Raw genomic sequence first — 23,307 nt, forward strand, 5'->3', positions numbered from 1 at the left:
AATAATGTCAATTTGGTAGATATCAGAGAGTTTTATGTTGACAAAGATGGCGTGAAACGTCCAGGTAAAAAGGGGATTTCCTTGACCGAAGATGCATATTACAAGTTATTAGAAGCCACCAATAAGATACAGAACGCATTGGACGAATTGAATGGCGGTCCACTGAGAAAGAAGGTCAAAGTTGAAGAAAAGAAACGTGAACCAAAACCAAAATCAAAACCTCAACCAGAGCCAGAGCCAGAACAAGAGCCAGAGCCACAACCAGAACCAGAACCAGAACAGGAAGAAGAAGAAGAAGAAGAGGAAATCAGTGATGCTGATGAAGAATAAATACCATATACAAATATACATTTCAGATCTCCTTATTTATCGTGCAAAACTTGAAAAAAAATTTTTTTTTTTTTTCTTTCTTCTACAGGTGATTGCTACCCTCGCCGTATTGTAATCTAAAATTGCTAAGTCCAAAAAATTTTCTTTAAATTGAATTAAAATCACCATTTTCTTTCTCTTCAACCAATGGGTAAATTCAAAAAGCGTATGTCGTTTCCGGTTACAAACTATGTACCAGACGACGAACAATCACAAACATCATCGTCATCTACCAACTTGAACAATCATGTCAACGGGAATAGTTTTGATCACTTGGTAAATTCAGGAGCATTGATCGATCATAGGAACTCCAAAGATTTAGCCCATTTCCATTCTTCTCCAGCAAATACCAGACGCAGATCAACCACTCATTTCCATGCACAACACCAACCTAGTTTACCTTTGACAAATAAGAATTTGCAATCGTTGTTGAGAAAATCCTCGTCAAATGACGACCCTGTTTCCCCTACAGCCGTAACTTTAGATATGGACCAATTTGCCAACGAACAACGACAACTTGCTGCCACAACCCCCTGGCGCGACGATGCCGACAATGAAAGATACTCGATTTCCGAATTTGGCGAGTCCAACCCTTCATCAGAACACTCCAGCGATTCAACCTCACTAGACGATGTGTGTTTCCCTGATTTTAGAGAAGATATAAAAACCACCAACAACTGGCCCGATTTGCAAGTATTGGAAGAGTACATCAAAGAGGAAATGGAAGAGTTCCATGAAGAACAGGAAGCAGTGGTGAATTTTGGTAAAGACATCATTCATGACGAAGATCAACCAGCTACCGAAAACACCCCGTTAATGAACAACTACAAAGTGAATGAAGTAGAATCATTGGATCTGGTCAACCAGTCATTCAAGATCCGTCCCACTCCAATTCAACCTTGGGAACACTCTAGACAGAGTATCCATCCTGTATCTAAACATGACGGCAAAGAAGTATGCAGATTTACATATTTCCGTGAGGAGTTGCCAAAAACTATTCATGCACCTACAATACTGGGGTTGGTGGAAGATAAATCCAAGATCCTTGAAAGTCTCCAAGAACTATTCCCTGTCTCTGTTTCAAAACCACCATCAGTGCATACCAAAATAGATTCCATTTCATCTTCCAATTTACCTCATTTGACAAAATCACGTCCCGAAACGCCGCTTCCTGCTGATGGTGTTGATAGAAGAGAACCCTTTTGGCTTGACGTGCTTGACCCGACAGAAGAAGAAATGAAGGTTCTTTCCAAGACATTTGGTATCCATCCGTTAACCACCGAGGATATTTTCCTCGGCGAGGCTAGAGAAAAAGTCGAACTATTCAAATCATACTATTTTGTTTGTTTTACTTCGTTTGATGTTGTCTATGAGAAGAGAAGACAACGTGCTAAAGAACAAGAAAAGAAACTCAACAAGTTGCAAGAAATGTACGAAAGTGGATCTGACCATGGAAGTGTGCTTGAATCCCACTCACCATTTAGATTATTGAAGAATTTATTCCACTCCAAGAGGAAACTGACATCTTTTATTGAGAAACAATCAAGCACTTCAATGAAATCCCATGGCAAGAAAATCCGTGAAGGGGAGTTGCTGCCTTTAAACATGTACATCATTGTATTCAAAACTGGGGTAATTACTTTTCATTTTTCACCAACACCTCATCCTATAAATGTCAGACGACGTGCCAGAATGTTGAAAGATTACCTCTCAGTTACATCAGATTGGATCTGCTATGCTTTGATTGATGATATCACGGATTCTTTTGCACCAATGATTGAAACTATAGAAACAGAAGTGAATTCCATTGAAGATGCTATTCTAAAGATGCATTCAGGAGACTCGGATTCAGACGACGATAGTGATGATGAAACTGCTCCACAAGAAAATTTCCACATATGGAGAAAACGTTCCAAATCAATGGTTGATACCCAATCAGGTCCAAGATTAACTAAATCCAGTTCAAGTTCAAGCAGTTCCCGCTCAACTAAAATCCTTGCCTGGAGAAGAAAAGGTGATATGTTACGACGTATTGGTGAATGCAGAAAAAGAGTAATGCTGGTAATGCGTTTGCTTTCCGCTAAAGCTGATGTCATCAAAGCATTCAGTAAAAGATTTAACGATTTGGAAGGTGCTCAACTGGAAATTGGTATGTACTTGGGCGATATCCAAGATCATATAGTAACCATGTTGCTGGCACTTGGGCATTATGAGAAGCTTTTGGCAAGATTCCATTCCAACTATTTGGCACAAATCAATATTGACATGACCAAAGTTAATAATGACACAAATGACGTTTTGGGTAAGATTACTATATTAGGTACAATTGTGTTACCAATCAACGTGGTAACAGGGTTATGGGGTATGAACTGTATTGTCCCCGGACAAGATTATGAGGGATTGGCATGGTTCTGGGGAATTGTTGCAGGTATGGCATTATTTAGTATTGTGGCCTATAACTACGCTCGCAGAGTGACAGGCTTGTGAAATATACAGAATTTTTTTTTTTTTTTTTCTTGTTCGTCTGGTTATAACGAATTTCAGGCTGAGTAAATTTTTTATACTCTGCTCGCCACTTTCTTTCGTTTGCTATCAAACAACCATGTCTCTTCAAATGTCCTTGGCGTTCTGCACCTTAATTGGCCCGATGGCAATCTTGCTAACTTTAGTTTTGCCATTGCCTTATGTTGTTAGACAAAAAATTGTCGATATTACATTTGCTTTGCAGAAAAACCAGAATTTCAGAGTTGGTGTCGTGTTTTCAATTGTCTTGATGGGAATGCAACTTTTAGACTGTGTACAGAGATTAAGAAAATACGCTGACATTGAAAACCCTAACTTTCCTGGAATTGACTATGATAGATTGGCCAGTAAATTCTACTCCCAAAGAAACCTTTACTTGAGTGGAGCCATTTTGTATTTGCAAGTTGCAATTGGAACCGTTGTCACCATTGTTAGAAAGATGGTCTTGAAGGAAAAACTCTTCCGCCAATCCAAAACAAACACCGTTGATGATGCTGCTGAAGTTGAAAAATTAAAACATTTGATTGAATTGAAACAACAAGATATTGATGTATTTAAAAAGCAAGTTGCCAATTTACAAAAGGCATACGACACATTAACCCCAGAAGAGAAAAAGGGTAAAGATGAATAAGAAGGTTATACATTAAAAACAAATATACACACACAGAGATACGCAAGTTTTAGGAATGTCCACTGTAGCTTCCGGAAACAATATTTCTAAAAGTAGGAATCTCTTGATCACCAGCATAGATACTGGCATACTTAAAAGGTGGGTCCCTAACTTGGAATTTTATTTGAACACCAGACTCATGTTCAGAACCAAGACCATTGGTCATAAATCTAGCAATGAGTCGTTCTTCTCCATTCAAATTGAGTGGTTCGGTGTATCTCCAGGTAATTCTGTTCTTTTCTTCATTAAATGTACCTTGTGGCTTAGAAGATGCCGAAGTAGCCTGGATATCTCTATTTAACGCAACAGAAACAACAAAATTCTCCAATGTCAAAGGAGTGGTGGAACGAATACTTATCATCAAACTTGATTGATGTGGCTCAAACTTCCAAATTTGTTGGATTATAATCGGTACTTCTGTTGGCTTGACAAGATACTTCAACCCACCAAGAGTCTTTGCAGTGATGGCACCAGGATTGATTCTATAATCACCTTCACCTAAATCTTCCATAAACGTCTTGTTGACAAGAATTTTGTCAAACTTGTTTGGAATATTCACCAAGATTGGTTCAGACGGATTACCATTGTAATTAAACGCAATTTCTCCCACAACCTGTGATTTCTGTAATTGACCATCTTTGAAACTCACATTGATCACTTCGGCAATAGATGAACTCAATCCAGAGGTAGCAGCTAAATTCTGGTGCTTGAAATCATTCTTCATTAATGTATGACCAGTATCTTGACTAACGAGCGGAGCAATAATCGAGTCTCGACCAGAAGTAGTACTGCTAGTAGTAGTAGCAGCAGCAGGCAAGTTGTGGAACACGGCTGAGTCTCTAACAGAAGGCTCTTCATGATGCAACACTTTTCTTGATGGTGGTGGTGGAGGTGCAAGCGATTTTTCAGGAGACAAGTTTGGATCAGGTAAAGCTACATTGAACCCATTTTGTTCTGTTCTTGGAGTGGTGACAATTGGTTTAGCATCATCTCCTGCCTCAAACGAATAGATGCCATCACTGCTATGTCTTGAACCCGGAATCAATGTCGTTGGAGCAGGCGCTTGTGAATTGAATGGCGAAGTCACAGGAGGCGTTACTAAATCATGCTTCTGAAGCAATGAACCTCGGCGTTCTTCAGTAGATGAATCATCAGTGTCATTATACTTTACCACATTTGGAGACTCAACTGGTTCTGGTAACGGTTTAGAAGGCAATTGTTCTTTCTTTGATTCAACAGGAGGTTGTGGTGGAGGTGGAGGAGGAGAAGGAGTTGCTGGTTCTTCAACTTGTTTTTGGTATGGGTGGGCGTCTCTTTCTTCTGTACCGTGTGCACCAGCAGCAAATGACCTTCTGGTGGATGTATTACGTGACAACAATGACGATGTTCTTGTTCTTGTTGGAGGTAAAGACACTTCAGAAACTGATCCATCTTCAGGGATGATTTCTCCACCTGTAAATTTGCTTTCCTTCTTTTTCTTTCTACCAAAAATAGATCCCACTCTTGATTTTAGTTTGGATGGTTTCTTGGGAGATTCTGCCAGTGGAGTTGTAGGAACAGGTGCAGTGGATGATCTACCAAATGAACTTAAACGCTTGTTCTTAAGATGATGGTGTGGTGGAGGTGGGGCTCCGTGACCATTATGGCTTGGAGGAGAAGCAAACTGTGTTGAGACCAAATAGTCCAATTGACTCTTCATCTCCGTATCAAACTTGAAGCTACCCAACAAGTAATTGGTTGAATTTTCATTGTTCTTCAAATCAGAAGAAAACTTCCCATTATTAATTTGGAAAAAATTCAAAATAATATCAAACATCAATTGCACTTCCAATTTTTTAAAGTCTTCCAAGTTTTGGAATGTTTGTGGCGCTTTATAATTCCATTGCATTTCTCCATCACGGTCCAAATTACTACTAATCTCTTGAAGTTCTTGACCATTGACAATCAACTCCGAAACTCTTACGTCTTTTTCAATCAATTGTCTTAATGGATTAATGATTTCCAATTTGATATTCTTATTAGCAATTTCATTATTTTCATGTTCAGTCTTGATAGCATTGAGCAAACAATTCCAATTACGAGGAAAATTGTTGAATCCAATACTACTGCGTTGAGAAATCTTGTTTGCATCATCAATCAATGCCTGCAATCCGTGATTGTATTTCTCCAACGTGGTACTATACTGCCTGAACCAAGCAATCAAATCTTTATTCACACCTGTAGATCCAGTAAGAACATTAGGGATAATAGCTGCAGCCTGGACCGGCGTCTTAGACGTTAAGATTGTAGTTGCGTAGTTAAAGTCTTGATCTGTCATTATCGTTATAGCGGCAAAAATAAAAGCTTCAATATTATATTCTCCACCGTTTTGGTTTTGTTGTTTTTCCAAAGTTTTGTCTCCTCCCCAATTGGCATTCTCGGATTGAATGGAAAAAAAAAGCGAAAATTTCGCATATTCTCATGATCTTTTTTGTTCACAGATACACGCCCGTCACGTGATGCGATGTTAAAACCATCATCACTCCTAGGTTGCAAATTAAACTTATTAACCACAAAACAAACCCTACTCCTCAACTCTACTCCTCAAGGTGGAGAGAACAACATCCAGCCTTATAATTGTTATTTAGTTAAGAGTATTTTTTTTTATATTTTTCTTGGATCTTGATAACACAATCAGCCAATGGTAACGTTTAAACGAAGTAGCTCGTGATGGGAGAAGTGCGTGGGGCAATTATGTTGTTTTAAATGACGTACATGTCAGACGTGCAAGAAAGCAATGTGTAGATATGCATACGCTTTAGAGATTAACTCATCAAACATTATCGTCTCTCTCTCTCTCGCTCTCTCTCACATGAAATCGTTTAGAATTTTTGAATTTCATTGGCTCTAAAGATCGGCGATATTGAGGTATTCCTGCATACAGCTTATCTATTAATTTTTCAATTCTCGGTTTTGTGTACACTTTAGGGTTTCAATCAAGTTTTAGTTTGTACAATTTTCTTGGGCTTCATTGTATGAGGATAATCACAACTGGGATTCTATTGGATGATAAAACTACGAACGATGATTCAAATATAGATAACTAAAACGTTACAAATCCTTGCAATACGAGAGATGGCAATATATAAGCACTCGATTCCCATTGGAATTGGAATTGGATTCTGGTTTTGAATCTTTTTGTTTATCTCATCAAAAGTAATTTAACTTATCTACAACCAAAAATAAAAATATGTCAAACTTCACAGATTCTGGTACTGGAGGTGATGTTTTCAAAGTCGACTTAAATGACCAATTCGATCGTGCCGATATGGTATGGATTGGAACAGCAAGTGTTTTGGTGTGGATCATGATTCCAGGTGTTGGTCTCTTGTATTCAGGTATTTCGCGTAAGAAGCACGCATTGTCATTGATGTGGGCTGCTTTGATGGCTGCATGTGTAGCTGCCTTCCAATGGTTCTGGTGGGGTTACTCGTTGGTGTTTGCCCATAATGGGTCTAAATTCTTGGGAACTTTACAAAACTTTTGTCTTAAAGAAGTTTTAGGTGCTCCATCTATCGTGACTACCTTGCCAGATATTTTGTTCTGTTTATACCAAGGTATGTTTGCTGCTGTCACCGCCATTTTGATGGCAGGTGCAGGTTGTGAACGTGCAAGATTGGGTCCAATGATGGTGTTTTTGTTTATCTGGTTGACTGTTGTCTATTGTCCAATTGCCTATTGGACTTGGGGTGGTGACGGTTGGTTGGTCAACTTGGGTGCCTTGGATTTTGCTGGTGGTGGTCCAGTCCATGAAAACTCTGGATTCGCTGCCTTGGCTTATTCACTTTGGTTGGGTAAGAGAAACGATCCTGTTGCAAAAGGAAAAGTTCCAAAATATAAACCACACTCTGTTTCCTCTATTGTTTTAGGTACAGTTTTCCTTTGGTTTGGATGGTACGGGTTCAATGGTGGTTCTACTGGTAACTCATCAATGCGTTCATGGTATGCTTGTGTTAATACCAACCTTGCTGCTGCCACTGGTGGTTTGACATGGATGTTTGTTGATTACTTCAGAACTGGGGGTAAATGGTCCACCGTCGGTTTGTGTATGGGTGCCATTGCTGGTCTTGTGGGTATTACTCCAGCTGCTGGTTTTGTCCCAGTCTATACTTCAATTATCTTTGGTATTGTTCCAGCTATCATCTGTAACTTTGCTGTTGATTTGAAAGACTTGTTGCAAATTGATGATGGTATGGATGTCTGGGCTTTGCACGGTATTGGTGGTTTTGTTGGTAACTTTATGACTGGTTTGTTTGCTGCTGATTATGTTGCGATGATTGACGGTACCGAAATTGATGGCGGTTGGATGAACCACCACTGGAAACAACTTGGATACCAATTGGCCGGTAGTGTTTCTGTTGCCGCCTGGTCATTTGTTGTCACCTCCATCATCTTGTTGGCTATGGATAGAGTTCCATTCTTGAGAATCAGACTTCATGAAGATGAAGAAGCCTTGGGTACCGATTTGGCCCAAATTGGAGAATATGCATACTATGCTGATGACCAAGACCCAGAAACTAACCCATACGTCTTGGAACCAATCAGAAGTTCTCATGTCCAACAAAAGCATGACGAGCCAATGGCAGCAATCGATGGTGTTGTAGATGGTTCAAGTAACAACGAATCTGGCGAAGCCAAAGTGTAATTTGTTTAGTTAATTTTTCTTCTTTAATTTGTTTTTATTCTTTATTTCCCATACTTTTTTTTAGTTGTAATTATATCTTAATGTATTTCGTTTATTTTTTTTTTTCCTATATATCATTTCTTAAAATTGAATGCAGAACGACAAAGTGGACAAGTTGCACTTCCTGAACTCTTGAACCATTTATAAAGACATGCAGCATGGAATTTGTTAGAACATGTTGGACATGTTTTGGATGGTAAAGATGTGTCTTGGTGAAGAATAGAATAACAAATTGCACAATCTTCAAATCCAGAGAAATGTAAATTAACATTCTTGCAGAATAACTCGATTGCCTCCACAATTGAACCAAATGAGATAACTCTTCGAGATGCCAATAACCATGCTTTCCATTGATTTTCCTTCACACCCAATCGAAGTGGTCCATCCACGGTAACATTGTCCAACGGGTAGTTGCTTGGAACTCGTACAACCATCTCCATCTTTTGGTCGTCAATTAAATAAGTCAATCTAATTTCTTTGGCAACAAGATTAACTTTTATTTTCATATTCTCATCGCTACCTTGGATTCTATCTTTTTCCTTTGTTACCTGATCAAGGACATGTGATATCAATATCGGTGATACATAGTTAATGGTGAACTTCTCAACTTTGTTCTTAAACTGCTTGTCTCTGATTTCTTTAAACCAAAGTTGTACTTGTGATCCACAATATTGCACACACTTGTAGTAAATATTAACCGCAAGGTACTTCAACTCATAATCCAATGGTTCCAGCTTGCTTGTTTCAATCAAATCATACTGTGGAATAATGTTCTCCTCTCCAACAATCAAAGTGCTGAAAAATTTCTCATCAAATTGTAAATAATCAAAAATAAAATCAAGGAGAATCAAAAGGTCGTGTGATATTTGGTTGACATAATCACTCTTGATTTTCAAAGTTACATCTTCAAAATGCAGGAAAATGAGATACCATGTCCATAAATATCGGGTTATGTCGAAATTCTTGTCGTTGATCATGTTCATGAAACCACTAGAGATTTCTGCTTGTTTGTCGTCCTTAGATAATTGATACTCAACGACAAAATCCAGTTGGTCAGCTAAAATGATCTTGAACAAATACCAAGCACACATTCTTTGTGTATCAACCAGTTTAGACTTGCTGAAAATCTCCATGACCTGTTCCTTTCTAGGTTTGACTTCACGTCTCTGCAATGCACGATGCAAAGTATCTTGAACCAAAACACTGGCCTGGTTTTCCTTAGGAGTAAAATCCAAGAAAATATCCAACAACTCTTGATCAAACCCTTGTTTTATAAATTTCAAAGTGTAATAAAGCAAATCCAATCTCTCTGGTTGGAGCTGGATTATTTCAAGGTTATTCTCAATGAGCTTTTCTGTCAATTCATAATAAACATCAGGCAAATCTGATTGATTGATGTACCCCAAAAATCTAACCAACTGAACACGCATGTCGATAAACTCGTCATCATATGCAAGTGTTGAATCTAACCAATCGTTCATCAAGTTGAAAACCATAGTAAGTTTATGGATGGGGAAACTACTTTCCCCAGTTTGCATAAACGCCAAACATAATGATACCCAAGTCAACCCATCACTCATTATTTGTTCTTCCTTTTTAACCGACAAAATCTCTGAGAATATGTAGTTTTTAAGACGATCATACTTGGTAATGAATTTCAACACCCCATTGATGATCCCAGCAAACTTCAAAGGTGTCTTGACAAGACTGGTTTTGATTTCATAATCGAGTACTGACTCCAGTTCAACAGAGTTTTCAAGGGCTCGTTTGATTATCCTGGCAGCGTAAAACGCTTGAACATCATTACCCTCAGCAAGAACAAAACAAGATTGCAATGGACCCTCACTGTCAATAAGCTCCGCAAAAGTGTACTGATTGAAATGAACAGCAATCCTACCTTCCAACTTGGACAATACATCAACCACTGGTTCCGATGGATTTTCTTTAATTAAAAGATAATCCGCAATGTATTCCCTGACGAGCAACATCAACTGGGAAACATTGCTTTCATGGGTTAAGAGATTACCAATCACCGGAATAAAATCGTTGATGCTACCAGGCGTGGAGTGACACAAATATACCATCAGGGCTAATGGATTAGAAACTGCCACAGTACTTTTGTCAATTTGTTCCATTGACCGTTGAAGCTCTTCATCAAAGTTTGGTAATGGTCCATCTTTGACAAACTCATAAAAGTCCAGTAAATCTGTTTCTGTGGTTGTTGATTTAAGATACCTCATCATGGAAGTAACATACTTATCTTGGTGCTGCTTCAATTCGAATAAAAATTGCTGATTCAAACTACTCCACGCAGATTGCATCACCAGTGATATGTCTTGATCTATGATAGTGGATAAAAGATTATACTTGTTAATGATATCCACAGTCAAATCCATGTTCAGCAAAATATCCTTATCTTTACAAAGCCTTATCACAGTTTCATTGACCCCTCTTTTCGATACTTCCACTAGATACGAATAAATATCAGGGTGATCTTGTTTATTAACCGCTAGGTCGAGTTTTTGTAAGAAGGAATCAACAAGATCGGGTTTGACAATTGAAAGCTTGAAGAAAAAGTCATTTACTGGAATTTCTGCCAGCTTAGCGGTAAAGAATAAATTGAGTACTGGATCAATATGGTCCTCTTCGAGATATGAAGGTAACTCCAGCAAAAACTCTTGCACTTCAGGGATAGGGTGGGATTCTTGTTGTATGTACAAAGCAATTATATCGAATGACGCTTCTTCAACAGCCAGCCTGACAATATCTTCAAGTACGTCAGTCAATCCAACAGATCGCAAAACTTTAAAATAGTTGCCCATAATCGCCTGGTCCGGTTTTTCTATAACAAAACAATCCTTCATATCCTCCTTGTAGTTGTCAGATAATACCTTGAGAACTTCGGAATTATCTCGCGGCATGAATTGTAAAACCTTGGTTAGAATAGTAGAGAAATTAGTATTGACTTGGAAACATTCAATAACGGTGAAAATACAATCCAATGCAGCGGCTTTGAAACGAGATTCTTTGATCAAAACCCCTATAATAAAATCAAACTCTTCTTGGCTTGTGAAATCAATAACCATATTCATTTCTTTTAATTGGATGAAAACCTGTTTAACTAACTCATAATACTTCCCACTCAGATTACAAGAACCCACTTTGAAATACTCGTAAAACTTGGAGGATGCCTTACTACCACCGTAGTCCCAGAAATTCTTCTTTAACTTATGGTCTATGCCAAACATCGTCATCTTGAGAATACTTTGCCAAAACTGTAAAATTACATTGGAATAAATAATCGGTTGACTCGATTTAAGCTTTATCTTGAAGAATTTTTTGGAAATCAACTTGTACAATGACTCCATCGCCTCATTTGGCATGCTGATAATGAGCGACAATAATGTTCTAAGTAATGCTAAATCATCTGTTCTCATGTGATCCCACACTTGATCAGAGTTCAACACATTCACTTGCTCTAGGGGATACTTTGCCAACATATTTATTGCTCCAATTAATGCACGGTTGTATTTCATAGTCATCTCAGATTCGTTGGTGTATCTTTTATCGGACAAGGTTTCCTCAGTTTCAATATTAATGATCGTAGCAATCAAATTGATTATCTGTTCTTTGAAAATCATCCATGTCTTCTCTAACTTTTCAGAATCAAATGTACTTGATAATGTCTTGAATGCTGTGGATGACACAGATTTGTCTGTATCATAAAGTCCCATCAACCAAATAGGCAATGAGCTTTTCAAGTATTTACTAAATGCTTTGCCTCCAACTATTGATAGAAACCGCTCTTGAATCTGATGACACAACAGACGAACAACTCTTGAATTGTCTAATGCTAGCTTGGGATACATTTGGATCCATGAGATAATAGTCATATCTTCAACGTCAGTAACCCCAAGTAACTCCTGTAATGCTTTTTCTTTTGTTTTTGGGTCTTTTTTTGATAAGGACTTGAAAATGACAACAATGTCAGGATTTGGAATTAACGAAACATCTGGGAGTGCAGTTATGTAGTTCAATGAAACTGGGAAGTCATTATATCCTAAATCTCCCATATGGTCTAGTGACATTGTTTCTGACTGGCAATTGGAAATAGATATTCAAATAGGAACAGTAACGAAAAATTTTCTACTTTCATTTTTTTCTTTTTTATTATTTTATTTTATTTTCAGTTGCTCTCGCACGACTGGAAAAGATGCTTTCTACTTTTGTGTGTATTACATAATGTCTATTTAACTTTTATCATCACCACTGTTATGTCATCTTCTTTCCCTCCGAGGTACTTTTGACCAGTTAATCTTGACAACTCTTGAGCGAATGCACTTGGAAAATTGCTGTCTTTGCTGACTCTGACAACTTCCTTGACAAATTTACTGGCAACTTCATCTAATCTTGAATTCTTTTCGTTATCTTTTAAAAACAATTCCATATCTTGAGGTATCACGTTATCTGTGACACCATCAGTGGCAAACATCACAATATCACCTGAACGCAAGTCCCAAGTATATTCATCTGCAGATGTCGGAGAGTCAATAATGTATCTACGACCCTCTATTTCTGCTTTTCTGACAATTTCTTTGGGTATTTTGGCCAACTGGTAAGGTGTGTTGAAATTGTGGGTTTGGAAATTGGTTTCATTGATCAACTTTGAATCTCTAAATAAACCACACCATGAGTCTCCAAGATTGGCAACATGCAATTTCAAATCTGCGGTTAAAACTCCCAAACAAGCAGTGGTACCTCCAATTTCTACTTTTGAAGAAGCCAAAACATCTTTGAAAGCTGATGATAACAATTCCTTTGGTGTTTTTCCACTATCGCCTTCAAATTGACTCTTGATTGATGCACATAACTCACGAGAAATTGCTGATGAATCGTATCCTGCTTCGGACCAGCCCCCAACTCCATCGGCCACACCAACTGCTATTGATCCAGCAACTTCTTTTGAAACAAACAAATTGTCTTCACCCGATGGTGAATCCAAAGAGGCACTCCGTTGCTTCCTCTTGAACATATTTGATTCTTCACGATCTTTAGGTTGAAATGCCACCGCAATGTTATAATGTGAAACAGTTGTTAATGCGCTATCATAGTTCAAAGATGCTGCAGACGCAGTTGCTGATGGTGAAGATGCAGTTGAATAACTATTGGTACTACCCTTGCTGTAACTATTCCATGATGATTGTGAAGACGATGAGGAACTAAAGGATTTTGTAGTGGCAGCTTTCAAAAACTGACGGGCCACAAATGTGGTATTCTTCTTGGAAATTACCGATAAAAGCATTGAAATGATTAAAATGAAACAACAAAATCCTAATGCTCTACAAGATATCATCACCTAAAAGTATACAAAAAAAAAAAATTTAGAAACAGTGTGTTTTGTTTTTTTGGTTACAAAATGCCTCTGGAAAAAAAAAAAAAAAAGAAATAAAATAATATTCGGGGAACATCAACGGGTCACGTGTCGTGTTTTGAGAACCAATCAAAAAAAGTTAGGAAAAACTTCATTCAAGAAATGAAGAAAAAAAAAAAAAAGTGAAAAGAAATTGTTGAATAACTCGATATACTCCCTGTGCAAGACATAAACACACATACCATATATAACTCCAACAATGTCTACATTTAATGTTTTAAGATACTCCCTCTTGGGTGCTGGTATTGTTTACGGTGCTTACAGCAGATACTCCATTGAATCTGCTCACCACAACCAAGAAGCCGCTAAGAAATGGAGAAAAGAAGAAAGATTAATCCAACAAGCCAAAGCTGAATACGCCAAGTTAAATGCTCCAAAGAAAGAAGCCACCACTACCACTTCTGGTTCAATCAATTGGGAAGATCCAAACTTGGACATTGGCAAAGCCTTGGAATCTTTAATTCAAAAATTGGACTAAAAAGGTATAACGATTGTCCTAGATTGTGATGAGGTTCGGTTCTGTTAGAAATAGGAAGACTGCCATTACTGTACATTAGTTGATTTATTATTTACGTTTAGTTGCTATTCTGAAAATAAGAAATGCTTTGCAAAAGTAATAAGTTTATTTATCTATCTATATATATATATATACATCTACATATTCGGGAAATATCCAATATCTTGTAATCCGATACCTTGTAGCAATACATGTAACTCCTTCGTTTCTCTAAGGTGCAAATTTGACCGTGGTTAAAATTAATACTTCGATGTGGAGAAATTTGGTTCTCCCACGGAAAAAAAAAAGTCATAATCAATTCAACTTTATCTCATATAACGGCAAATAATCAACCCAATGAATAAGCAACTACCATTTGCCGATGCTGCTACTATAGGTATGTATATCAAGTCCATTAATCATCTTACAATGATCAAATTACTAACTATCATCGCAGTTCGTGCACATCAAAAGGATGCGTACTTCGAGTCTTTGTACAAATCTCTGTTACAAGACATTCTCCAATTCATCAAGGGCCAACGTTTCATTAACGCTTATCCACAAGAAATTGGTGTTCTAGCAAAGGCTTTGTATTTACTGTTGACCACATTATTGGGAGCACGTACATTGGGTGAAGAGTATGTTGATTTGGTTTATGTGAATAGAACAGGAAAGACACTTCCGAGATTATTGCCCAGACTAGGATTTGTGCTCTCTTACGCTTTAATTCCATATATCATCAGTAAAATAGTTAAGCGGTTAAAGAATCAGGAAGAAACAGGTGGACTGTGGAGCAGCTATTACAAAGTGTTGGATACATTTTTGAATTTACATGTTGCATTGTTCTATTTCCAAGGTGAGTTTTACTCACTTTCAAAACGTATTTTTGGATTGCGTTATGTTTTTGGCCATCATAAACAACCTGAACAGATTCAGAGCGGTAACTATTCGTTATTAGGTGGTATCATAGTATTGCAGTTCATTGTCAAAACACTCATGAAATTGAAAACAAAGGAGACTGAGGAAGCTTATGAAACCAACGATGATGATTCAAAAATCAAGTCAATAAACCAATTGTCCCAATTAAGTGAAAATTATTCTCCTGAGTTTATTATTGATTTATCTGATGAAAAACAGTTACCTTATTTGCCTGAATCGTCAAGAAGTTGTATGTTGTGCTTATCCCCAATGGTGAATCCTTCTGCCGCCAACTGTGGGCACATGTTTTGCTGGGACTGTATAGTAGATTGGATCAGAGAACATCCCGAATGTCCATTATGTCGTCAACAATGTTTAGAACAACACTTGTTACCGTTGAGATGAAGTCACTTGTATCTACAAATGAGATTATCACTAAATGCACGTCCTGAAACACGCACCAACGAAACACAAAACAACAAAAAGAAAGAAAAAAAAATTTCAGGTTCATTTTTTGTTTTTCTTCTTCTTCTCTCTCTTTTCTCTCAAGCTGAGCGAGATTGATTTGAGTAGTAAAGAAAAAAAAATTTTAGAAGGAACAACAACATTAAGCTTTTCCAAAATACACTCAAGCCCACCATGTCTGAACTTCCTACTGATCTTGAGGATTCGTATTCCAAGACTTTTAAACCGCATAAGAAACATTCGTTTGATGTCTCCGTGATAACTGACTTTGTTGCGAAATATAAAAAGATTGTGTTATTGTTCGTAACATTTATATGTTTGTCATTGTTCACCAATGTTCCATACATCCCACATTTCAAACAATCTGCACCAAAAGTTGTCATCATATTGGCAGCAAATGAAGGAGGTGGTGTTTTGAAATGGAAGTCACCTCAAGAATGGTCCGTTGAAAGATCTTCAATTGCCAACAAGAAGAACTATGCCAAGATTCATGGTTATGGTTTAACTATCAAGGATATGACTATCAAGAAGAGATACTCACATGAATGGAGAGAAAGTTGGGAGAAAGTTGATATTTTGAAACAAACCATGAGACAATTCCCAGATACAGAATGGTTTTGGTGGTTGGATTTACACACTTATATCATGGAACCACAAATTTCTTTGGAGGAACATTTCCTTAACAAGTTACAGAATGCTACTTACAGAACCTTGGATACTTTCAATCCATTAAACTTACCTGTTGATGTTCCTTATACTGATTATGAACAGCCAATCGATATGGTGATCACCCAAGATTGTGGTGGCTTTAATTTGGGTTCTTTTTTGATCAGAAGATCAGATTGGTCCGAAATGTTATTAGATGTTTGGTGGGATCCAGCAATGTATGAACAAATGCACATGCAATGGGAACACAAGGAACAAGATGCTTTGGAAACATTGTACTCCACTCAAGCTTGGATTAGAGAAAGAATTGGGTTTTTGCCATTAAGACATATAAATGCTTTCCCACCTGGTGCTTGTTCCGATAAAGCAGATGATCCACAATACTTCTTTCAAGACCATGACTTTGTGGTAAACATGGCTGGTTGTGAATGGGGTAGAGATTGTTGGGGAGAAATGGAGCATTACAAGGCTTTATCTAAGAAACTTCACAAGAGATGGTGGAAGTTCTGGGAGTAAATAGGATTATGAAGTAGTTGTAATAAAGTAACTAGGCAATGAAACAAAAAATAAAAGAAAAAATTGAGTAATATTATGTCAACAGAAAAAGAAAAACCGAGTACGAAAAAAAAAAAATAGTAGAAAAAAAAAAAAAATCAACAAACCAATATTCTACACCATCTATATTCAAGTTGTACACCAAGGTTTTTTCATCATGTCGGATTGGTTAAACGAAAATGCGTTTAACGATAACAATAATAATGATGATTTTTTAAACTCTATTTTTGATCAAAATCAAGGCGAACAGCCTATGTCTGCACCACCTCCTCCACCACCTCCTCCACCACCGCAGCAGCAACAACAACAACAACAACAACAACAACAACAACATACGCCAGTCTCGGTACCACCTCCCCCACAGCCAGTTCCAACTCCTACTATGCAGCAGCAACAACAACAAATGTATCAACAGTCTGTACCTATGAATTCAAATACTCAACAGATGCAAGGACAACAACGTCCTCCTCAACAACTTAAGCAAGAACAATTGTTCCGTATGAAACAACAATTGTATCAACAGCAAATCCAACAGCAAATGCTCAAAAAACAACAAGAAAACTTATCAAACCACGCTTCACCAATGAATCCACTGGTTCCAACTCCACAACAGAACACTCCTATTATTCAAAATGCCAAACAACCACATCCACAGGCACAAGCACAACACAACAACGCTAAGTTACAGTCGATGCAAATAGAGTTGTTCTTATCTGTGTTGTATGATTTCTTGCAACGTAGTGGTGTTCAAATTCAACAACCATTATCTGTCAATGGCAAACGAATCAATTTATTTGTCATTTATGTATTAAGTCAGAAAATGGGTGGACACAGAATGATGAAGGCATTTCTTCTGATGTCGCCAGAGCAACAGCGTATGCAACAACAAAATCCATGGACCTTGATGGCATTAAAAATGGGATTCTATGAAGGTGTTGAGGATCAGATGACCAAGGAAAGAATCGATAGGGAAATTTGCAACTGTTACACAAACTTCATTTTACCATACGAAGAGTATTATGCTACTCCTGGTGGAAGCAAGGACATCGAGGCTAGTAAACATAGATTCCAGCAACAAATTGTTCAAAAATATCTGTCGAATGCCCCTACTCCAGCGCCAATGCAACAAAGTCCGATGATGAGTAGCGCACCTACTCCACACCAACAAAGAAAGCTTTCTCGAGCCAGTAACTCTGTCCATAATTCTCCGAATGTTAATTCTCCATACCAAACCACCCCACGTCAATCTCAAGCTCCGGTACCAGTAAACGTACCTGCACCAGCTTCAGCACAGACACCAGTTCCAGTTCCAGTTCCAGCACCAACTCAAAATTCGGTACCCCCATCAGCCCCGCCGCAACCTGTTGTTCCTGTTGCGCCTCCAGTAAAAAAAGAAGTATCAAAAGAAGAAGCTCAAATCTTGAAGAACTATTCACCGTTCAAAAAGATTGTTGACACTCACGGTCCGTACAACATTAGAGAGTTGTCACAGTTGGCAAGCGAAATCGAGGTAACCAAACCGGTATACTTATTTGCTCCTGAATTGGGTATTATAAATCTCCAAGCATTGACCATGTCGATTAAAAGCAACAATGGTATTCAGAGTGCTGAAGTAGTCAATGCTCTTAATACGTTGTTAGTGGCAACTTCTGACGCTACTTACTCATTTCAAATCAAAGATTGTATGGAACTTTTAGATGGATTGTCAGTTTTGGGTAAAGACACTTTAAATAAAATTATGGGAGTGAGAAAAGAAGACGAGATTGCAATTCCAGATGTCACCAAGTTGTCTAGCAATGGTCGTATTGATGATGTGTTTTCCCGCTACGTGAAGGGACAGGGTGAGGATATTCTGTATGTTGTAAATTCCCTTACTGGTGAGGTGGTTTCTGACGAAGAAGACGATATGGATGAAATCTTTTCCATTGTACAAGATTCAGTTCAGAATGGTGATTCACCAATGGAAGTTGATGAAGATACAGAAAGGGATGTTACCAGCTTTCATTTAGATGACTATCTTACTGCATTGCAAAATTTCAAACTGGAAAACAAGCATCACTTCAGCAAAATTCAAACTAGAAGTGCCATGGATGATCAAATTATGCTAGTGGACCAATTGGTAACGATCACGATGATTTTGAGAAATATTTCATTCGCTGAATACAATAAGGAGTTATTAGCTGGTAATCGACTCTTTAAGGACTTATTATTCTCCATTGTTAAGAACATTGGCTTAGATAACGATAAGTTTGTTTACAGCCGTAAAAGATTATGTTTGTTGAAAGACTGTCTTTTAATGTTGGATAATATTGCCTTATACACGCATTTGCACACTTTGGAAGAAGCGTTCTTGTCTTTTGTGTTGGTTGCATCATTCGGTCCAAAGATTGAGGACAACTACAAGATTCCACGTTGTAACCTTGATGCTCATTCCTATTTTTCCTTTGGAATTGATGCATTCACTAAATTGATGGTTAGGGAGCCGTACAACAGATCTTTGATCCAAGCTGTGCTCAATGGTACATTGAATGCAAGCTTAACGGGATATTTGGTGAGCTTGCAGGATCAGGAATATACCAGAAAGTTGATCAAAGCCTACGCACCAGATTACAAATCTGCCACGCTTTTAACCCATGCTTTCCAAATGTATATGAGCATATTACCATTTGATGGCAATACTTTTGAGTTGTCAAAGTTTATATTCACCAGAAGTCCTACAATCTCCCAGATGTTATTTGGAGCCAAATTATTAATCGACATGGCCCCAGTTGATGATTTAAATACTCATCACAACAAGTTGTCGCTTTATTGGTTATTGGAGAACAGAGAAGTTATACTCGGAAATTTCGCTAGAAGTATTGTTGCTTTATCTACAGAAACCGGGAAGTTTCCACGTGACTCGCCTGAACACAAGATTTTGTCGCTGGTGTTAAGACGTGCTTTAGTTGTTATCAACTCGTTGGTTAATCATGCTATATTGGCTAAGGATATTGAATATCAACGAGATACGGATTTAATGGATAAATTAACTGACTGTTTGGCTTTCCCAAGGATAATCCCAGATTCCATTCTAACTTTGGACACATTTTTGGCACCTACAATTGATACCAGTTTAGGTAAAGAAGTTGTAAGGTTGCTTAGATATTTGAAAGATTTGAAGGCTTGTGAGGGAATATAACTAATACAGATTCTTATCTGGAGTTTCCTGGTTGTGTTGTAATGTGCAATTTTTTATTCGCTCTTTTTCTGTGTAAGTATGTTGAAGAAAACGCAAATGCGCAATTTTTTTCCTTTTTATCTTAAATTTTTCCGATACTGTAGATATCTGTCTAATTATATGTCGTTATCTATTTACGGATACCTTCTTCTTCTTCTTTTTCTCTTCCTTTATTCCATATTGGGTATAGCGATCCTGAATATGCTTCAAAGCAAGAGTGTGTATATGTGTGCTTGAAAGTGTATATAAACGTCCTGATGTCCACTTTCCCAGTCAAAATAATTGATCCAGAGAACAACAAACATACTCCAGATATCAATCATGGCTCCTCCAGTTTTAACCCAATCTTCTACTGCTATTCCTACCACCAACTTTAATTCAGATTCTTCGACTGAGACTTTACCTGCAAGTTGGTTCTCCTCCCCTGCAATCCTTGAATTGGAAAAAAGAGCAATATTCCACAAGACTTGGAACTATTGTACCCATGCTAGTCGCTTCAAATCTGCTGGTGATTACTACACATTCAACATTACTGGTATCAACTTCTTTATTATTAAATCCAAAACTGATGGTACTTTGAAAGCTTTTCACAACGTTTGTCGTCACAGGGCCTACCCAGTTATTAGAAAGGATAAAGGATCTAGTACCATGTTGGGTTGTAAGTATCATGGATGGGCTTACAACACTGACGGTGAGTTGACCAAAGCACGTGATTACGATCAAGTTGAAGGCTTCAAGATGGAAGAAAATGGTTTGTTACCAATCAATACTCATATTACACCTCAAGGTTTGGTTTTTGTTAGTTTCAATTCCAATCCAATTCCCTTTGAAACTTGGTATTCTGGATTGACTGAAGAATTGAATGCTTTTGATTTTGATGACTACGAATACCACATGAGTTATGAATTGGATGGTGAATTTAATTGGAAAACTTTAATGGATGGATATAATGAATGTTTCCACTGTTACACCGCTCATCCAGGTCTCAAGGCTGCTTTCAAGTTAAACACCTATAAGGTCGTTCCAAAAACCCATTACTTGAGACACTTTGCCGAAATTGTTCAAAATGAAGAGAAGGAGGAAAAAGAAAAGAAATCATGGTTTGGTCTGAAAAAGGAAGAAAAACCAAAGGCAAAATCAAACAAAGCTGGTACTAATGATGGATTGTGGTTGCAAGTTTCACCAAATACAGGTATTAATTGTTATTCACCTGCATGGTATTCTATCAGAGTCTTGCCAATCACATCCACCAGAACCATTTTACAATATGATATTTATACCAAAAAAGGTTTGGAAGATGCCGGTAAGAAAGAATTTGTTGACTTTTTGCAACAAGTTGAATTGGAAGACTATGATTTGTGTGTTTTGACCCAAAAGAATTTGAACCAGGGAATTTATAAAACTGGTGTTTTACATCCAGGTCATGAAAATGGTGTGTTGTATTATCAAGGTCTTGTCAGAGACATGGTCAAGGAGCATTATGACTTGGAAGTTGCTAATGGTGGCCCTATTGATCCTGCTTCTCTTAAATCTGCTGGAGAAAGCGATGATGAGTTGGAAGGCATTTGTAAATCCTTGGAATGCGGTAAAGGTTCTGCTGTTGAATGGTAGGCTTTGTATTTCGTGTTTTTGTTTTTGTTTTTGTTTCTAGAATATATACTATGAATAAGTATCAAGTTTATTGCGATTGCAGTTGTGAAACCCTTGGTTTGACCGTGGTGATGCGGGGCTCTCACTTTTCCTCTCGGCCGAATTCTGCCATAAGAACAACAGAAAATGAAGAATCTTTTTTGTATGTAATAATTTTTCTTTTGCTTCGCTTTTTTTTTTTTCTTCTTCTTTTTGACAACACCATCTTTGCCGTTTTGTCAAATTTAATCAATATAAACAATGATTTCTTTGGCAGATACATTTTCATTTCTTGATAATCCCAATATTAATTGGAAATCTATCATTGTTGGATTTACAGTTGGTCAATTCTTATTTGAATCTTATTTGGAACTCAGACAATATAAAGTGTTGAAGCAAAAGTCTCCACCAGAATCAATTAAGAAAGAAGTATCACAAGAAACCTTTGATAAAGCTCAAGAATATTCCCGTGCTAAGGCTAGATTTTCACTTTTTTCAAGTACTTTCAGTTTGTTCCAAAATTTAGCAATTATCAAATATGATTTGTTGCCAAAAGTGTGGTTGTGGAGTGGCAGTATTATGAAAGGCTGTGGTGCCATTTTACCAAAGGCTATGGGAGGTGTCATTACCCAATCACTCTTTTTTGTTTTCACTACCCAGATCTTAACTACTATTATTGGTTTGCCATTGAGTTACTACAAACACTTTGTTTTAGAAGAAAAGTTTGGATTCAACAAGCAAACTATTGGTTTATGGGTTAGTGATATGTTGAAGAGCATTGCACTTTCAATTGTCTTAGGTTCTCCTGTTATTGCTGGTTTCTTGAAAATTATCGAATATTTTGACGATAAATTTATCTTTTACCTCATGTGTTTCATTTTGGTGATTAACTTAATTGCTATGACCATTGTGCCAACTTTGATCATGCCATTGTTCAACAAATTTACCCCATTGGAAGACGGTGAATTGAAAACTGCCATCGAAAACTTGGCATCTCAACAAAAATTCCCATTGGCCAAATTATTTGTTATTGATGGTTCAAAGAGATCTTCTCATTCTAATGCTTATTTTACTGGTTTGCCATGGAGTAAACAAATTGTTTTATTTGATACTTTGATTGAACACAATACAACTGAAGAAACTGTAGCTGTTTTGGCCCATGAAATCGGACATTGGAAATTGAACCATTTACCAAAAATGATTGTGATGATGCAAGGTCATTTGTTCATGTTATTCTCATTGTATTCTGCTTTCATCCACAATAATTCATTGTATACTAGTTTTGGGTTTGTCAATCAACAACCAATTTTGATTGGATTCATGTTGTTCAACGATATTTTACAACCTGTTGAATGTTTGATGACTTTTGTTCAAAACTTGGTATCAAGAAAACATGAATACGAAGCCGATGAGTATGCAAATGAATGTGGTTATTCAGAAGAATTATGCAGATCCTTGTTGAAATTATCAAAGGAAAACTTGTCAAGTATGAATGCTGATTGGTTATATTCATCATTCCACTATTCACACCCAATCTTGCCAGAAAGATTATCTGCATTGGGTTACGTCTCCAAAGAAAAGGTCAAAAAAGATGAATAAACCATGTGCTCTTTTTCTCCGTAGAACTGTGTGTATTTATAGATAT

General features: G+C 37.4%; 12 protein-coding genes across 12 annotated transcripts; 9 read left to right on the forward strand and 3 right to left on the reverse strand. All coding sequences in view use genetic code 12, as the record gives it.

The window, feature by feature from the left end:
• Nucleotides 1-516: 516 nt before the first annotated feature.
• MNR2 (putative Mg(2+) transporter) lies at nt 517-2,856 on the forward strand (the record flags this gene model as incomplete). Its single annotated transcript, XM_002545174.1, has 1 exon — nt 517-2,856. One exon carries the CDS (start codon nt 517-519, stop codon nt 2,854-2,856), a length of 2,340 nt encoding a protein of 779 aa, XP_002545220.1.
• A 115-nt stretch (nt 2,857-2,971) lies between these two features.
• CTRG_00002 (uncharacterized protein) lies at nt 2,972-3,523 on the forward strand (the record flags this gene model as incomplete). Its single annotated transcript, XM_002545175.1, has 1 exon — nt 2,972-3,523. One exon carries the CDS (start codon nt 2,972-2,974, stop codon nt 3,521-3,523), a length of 552 nt encoding a protein of 183 aa, XP_002545221.1.
• Nucleotides 3,524-3,572: 49 nt separating this feature from the next.
• Nucleotides 3,573-5,879, reverse strand: CTRG_00003 (uncharacterized protein; the record flags this gene model as incomplete). Its single annotated transcript, XM_002545176.1, has 1 exon — nt 3,573-5,879. The coding sequence occupies one exon, from the start codon at nt 5,877-5,879 to the stop codon at nt 3,573-3,575; it is 2,307 nt and encodes a 768-aa protein (XP_002545222.1).
• A 912-nt stretch (nt 5,880-6,791) lies between these two features.
• MEP2 (ammonium permease) lies at nt 6,792-8,246 on the forward strand (the record flags this gene model as incomplete). Its single annotated transcript, XM_002545177.1, has 1 exon — nt 6,792-8,246. The coding sequence occupies one exon, from the start codon at nt 6,792-6,794 to the stop codon at nt 8,244-8,246; it is 1,455 nt and encodes a 484-aa protein (XP_002545223.1).
• Nucleotides 8,247-8,359: 113 nt separating this feature from the next.
• CTRG_00005 (ubiquitin-protein ligase) lies at nt 8,360-12,373 on the reverse strand (the record flags this gene model as incomplete). Its single annotated transcript, XM_002545178.1, has 1 exon — nt 8,360-12,373. The coding sequence occupies one exon, from the start codon at nt 12,371-12,373 to the stop codon at nt 8,360-8,362; it is 4,014 nt and encodes a 1,337-aa protein (XP_002545224.1).
• Nucleotides 12,374-12,531: 158 nt separating this feature from the next.
• On the reverse strand, nt 12,532-13,638 carry PTC7 (type 2C protein phosphatase; the record flags this gene model as incomplete). The annotated part of the gene is made up of 1 exon (XM_002545179.1): nt 12,532-13,638. The coding sequence occupies one exon, from the start codon at nt 13,636-13,638 to the stop codon at nt 12,532-12,534; it is 1,107 nt and encodes a 368-aa protein (XP_002545225.1).
• Nucleotides 13,639-13,915: 277 nt separating this feature from the next.
• CTRG_00007 (F1F0 ATP synthase subunit e) lies at nt 13,916-14,194 on the forward strand (the record flags this gene model as incomplete). The annotated part of the gene is made up of 1 exon (XM_002545180.1): nt 13,916-14,194. One exon carries the CDS (start codon nt 13,916-13,918, stop codon nt 14,192-14,194), a length of 279 nt encoding a protein of 92 aa, XP_002545226.1.
• Nucleotides 14,195-14,569: 375 nt separating this feature from the next.
• On the forward strand, nt 14,570-15,535 carry CTRG_00008 (ubiquitin-protein ligase peroxin 10; the record flags this gene model as incomplete). Its single annotated transcript, XM_002545181.1, has 1 exon — nt 14,570-15,535. One exon carries the CDS (start codon nt 14,570-14,572, stop codon nt 15,533-15,535), a length of 966 nt encoding a protein of 321 aa, XP_002545227.1.
• Nucleotides 15,536-15,769: 234 nt separating this feature from the next.
• On the forward strand, nt 15,770-16,777 carry MNN10 (alpha-1,6-mannosyltransferase; the record flags this gene model as incomplete). Its single annotated transcript, XM_002545182.1, has 1 exon — nt 15,770-16,777. One exon carries the CDS (start codon nt 15,770-15,772, stop codon nt 16,775-16,777), a length of 1,008 nt encoding a protein of 335 aa, XP_002545228.1.
• Nucleotides 16,778-16,973: 196 nt separating this feature from the next.
• SWI1 (Swi1p) lies at nt 16,974-19,994 on the forward strand (the record flags this gene model as incomplete). The annotated part of the gene is made up of 1 exon (XM_002545183.1): nt 16,974-19,994. The coding sequence occupies one exon, from the start codon at nt 16,974-16,976 to the stop codon at nt 19,992-19,994; it is 3,021 nt and encodes a 1,006-aa protein (XP_002545229.1).
• Nucleotides 19,995-20,354: 360 nt separating this feature from the next.
• On the forward strand, nt 20,355-21,644 carry CTRG_00011 (uncharacterized protein; the record flags this gene model as incomplete). The annotated part of the gene is made up of 1 exon (XM_002545184.1): nt 20,355-21,644. One exon carries the CDS (start codon nt 20,355-20,357, stop codon nt 21,642-21,644), a length of 1,290 nt encoding a protein of 429 aa, XP_002545230.1.
• A 279-nt stretch (nt 21,645-21,923) lies between these two features.
• STE24 (zinc metalloprotease) lies at nt 21,924-23,261 on the forward strand (the record flags this gene model as incomplete). The annotated part of the gene is made up of 1 exon (XM_002545185.1): nt 21,924-23,261. One exon carries the CDS (start codon nt 21,924-21,926, stop codon nt 23,259-23,261), a length of 1,338 nt encoding a protein of 445 aa, XP_002545231.1.
• Nucleotides 23,262-23,307: the final 46 nt, after the last annotated feature.

Source organism: Candida tropicalis (assembly GCF_000006335.3).
Source record: "Candida tropicalis MYA-3404 genomic scaffold supercont3.1, whole genome shotgun sequence".
In the NCBI taxonomy this organism is placed as follows: Eukaryota; Fungi; Ascomycota; class Pichiomycetes; order Serinales; family Debaryomycetaceae; genus Candida; species Candida tropicalis.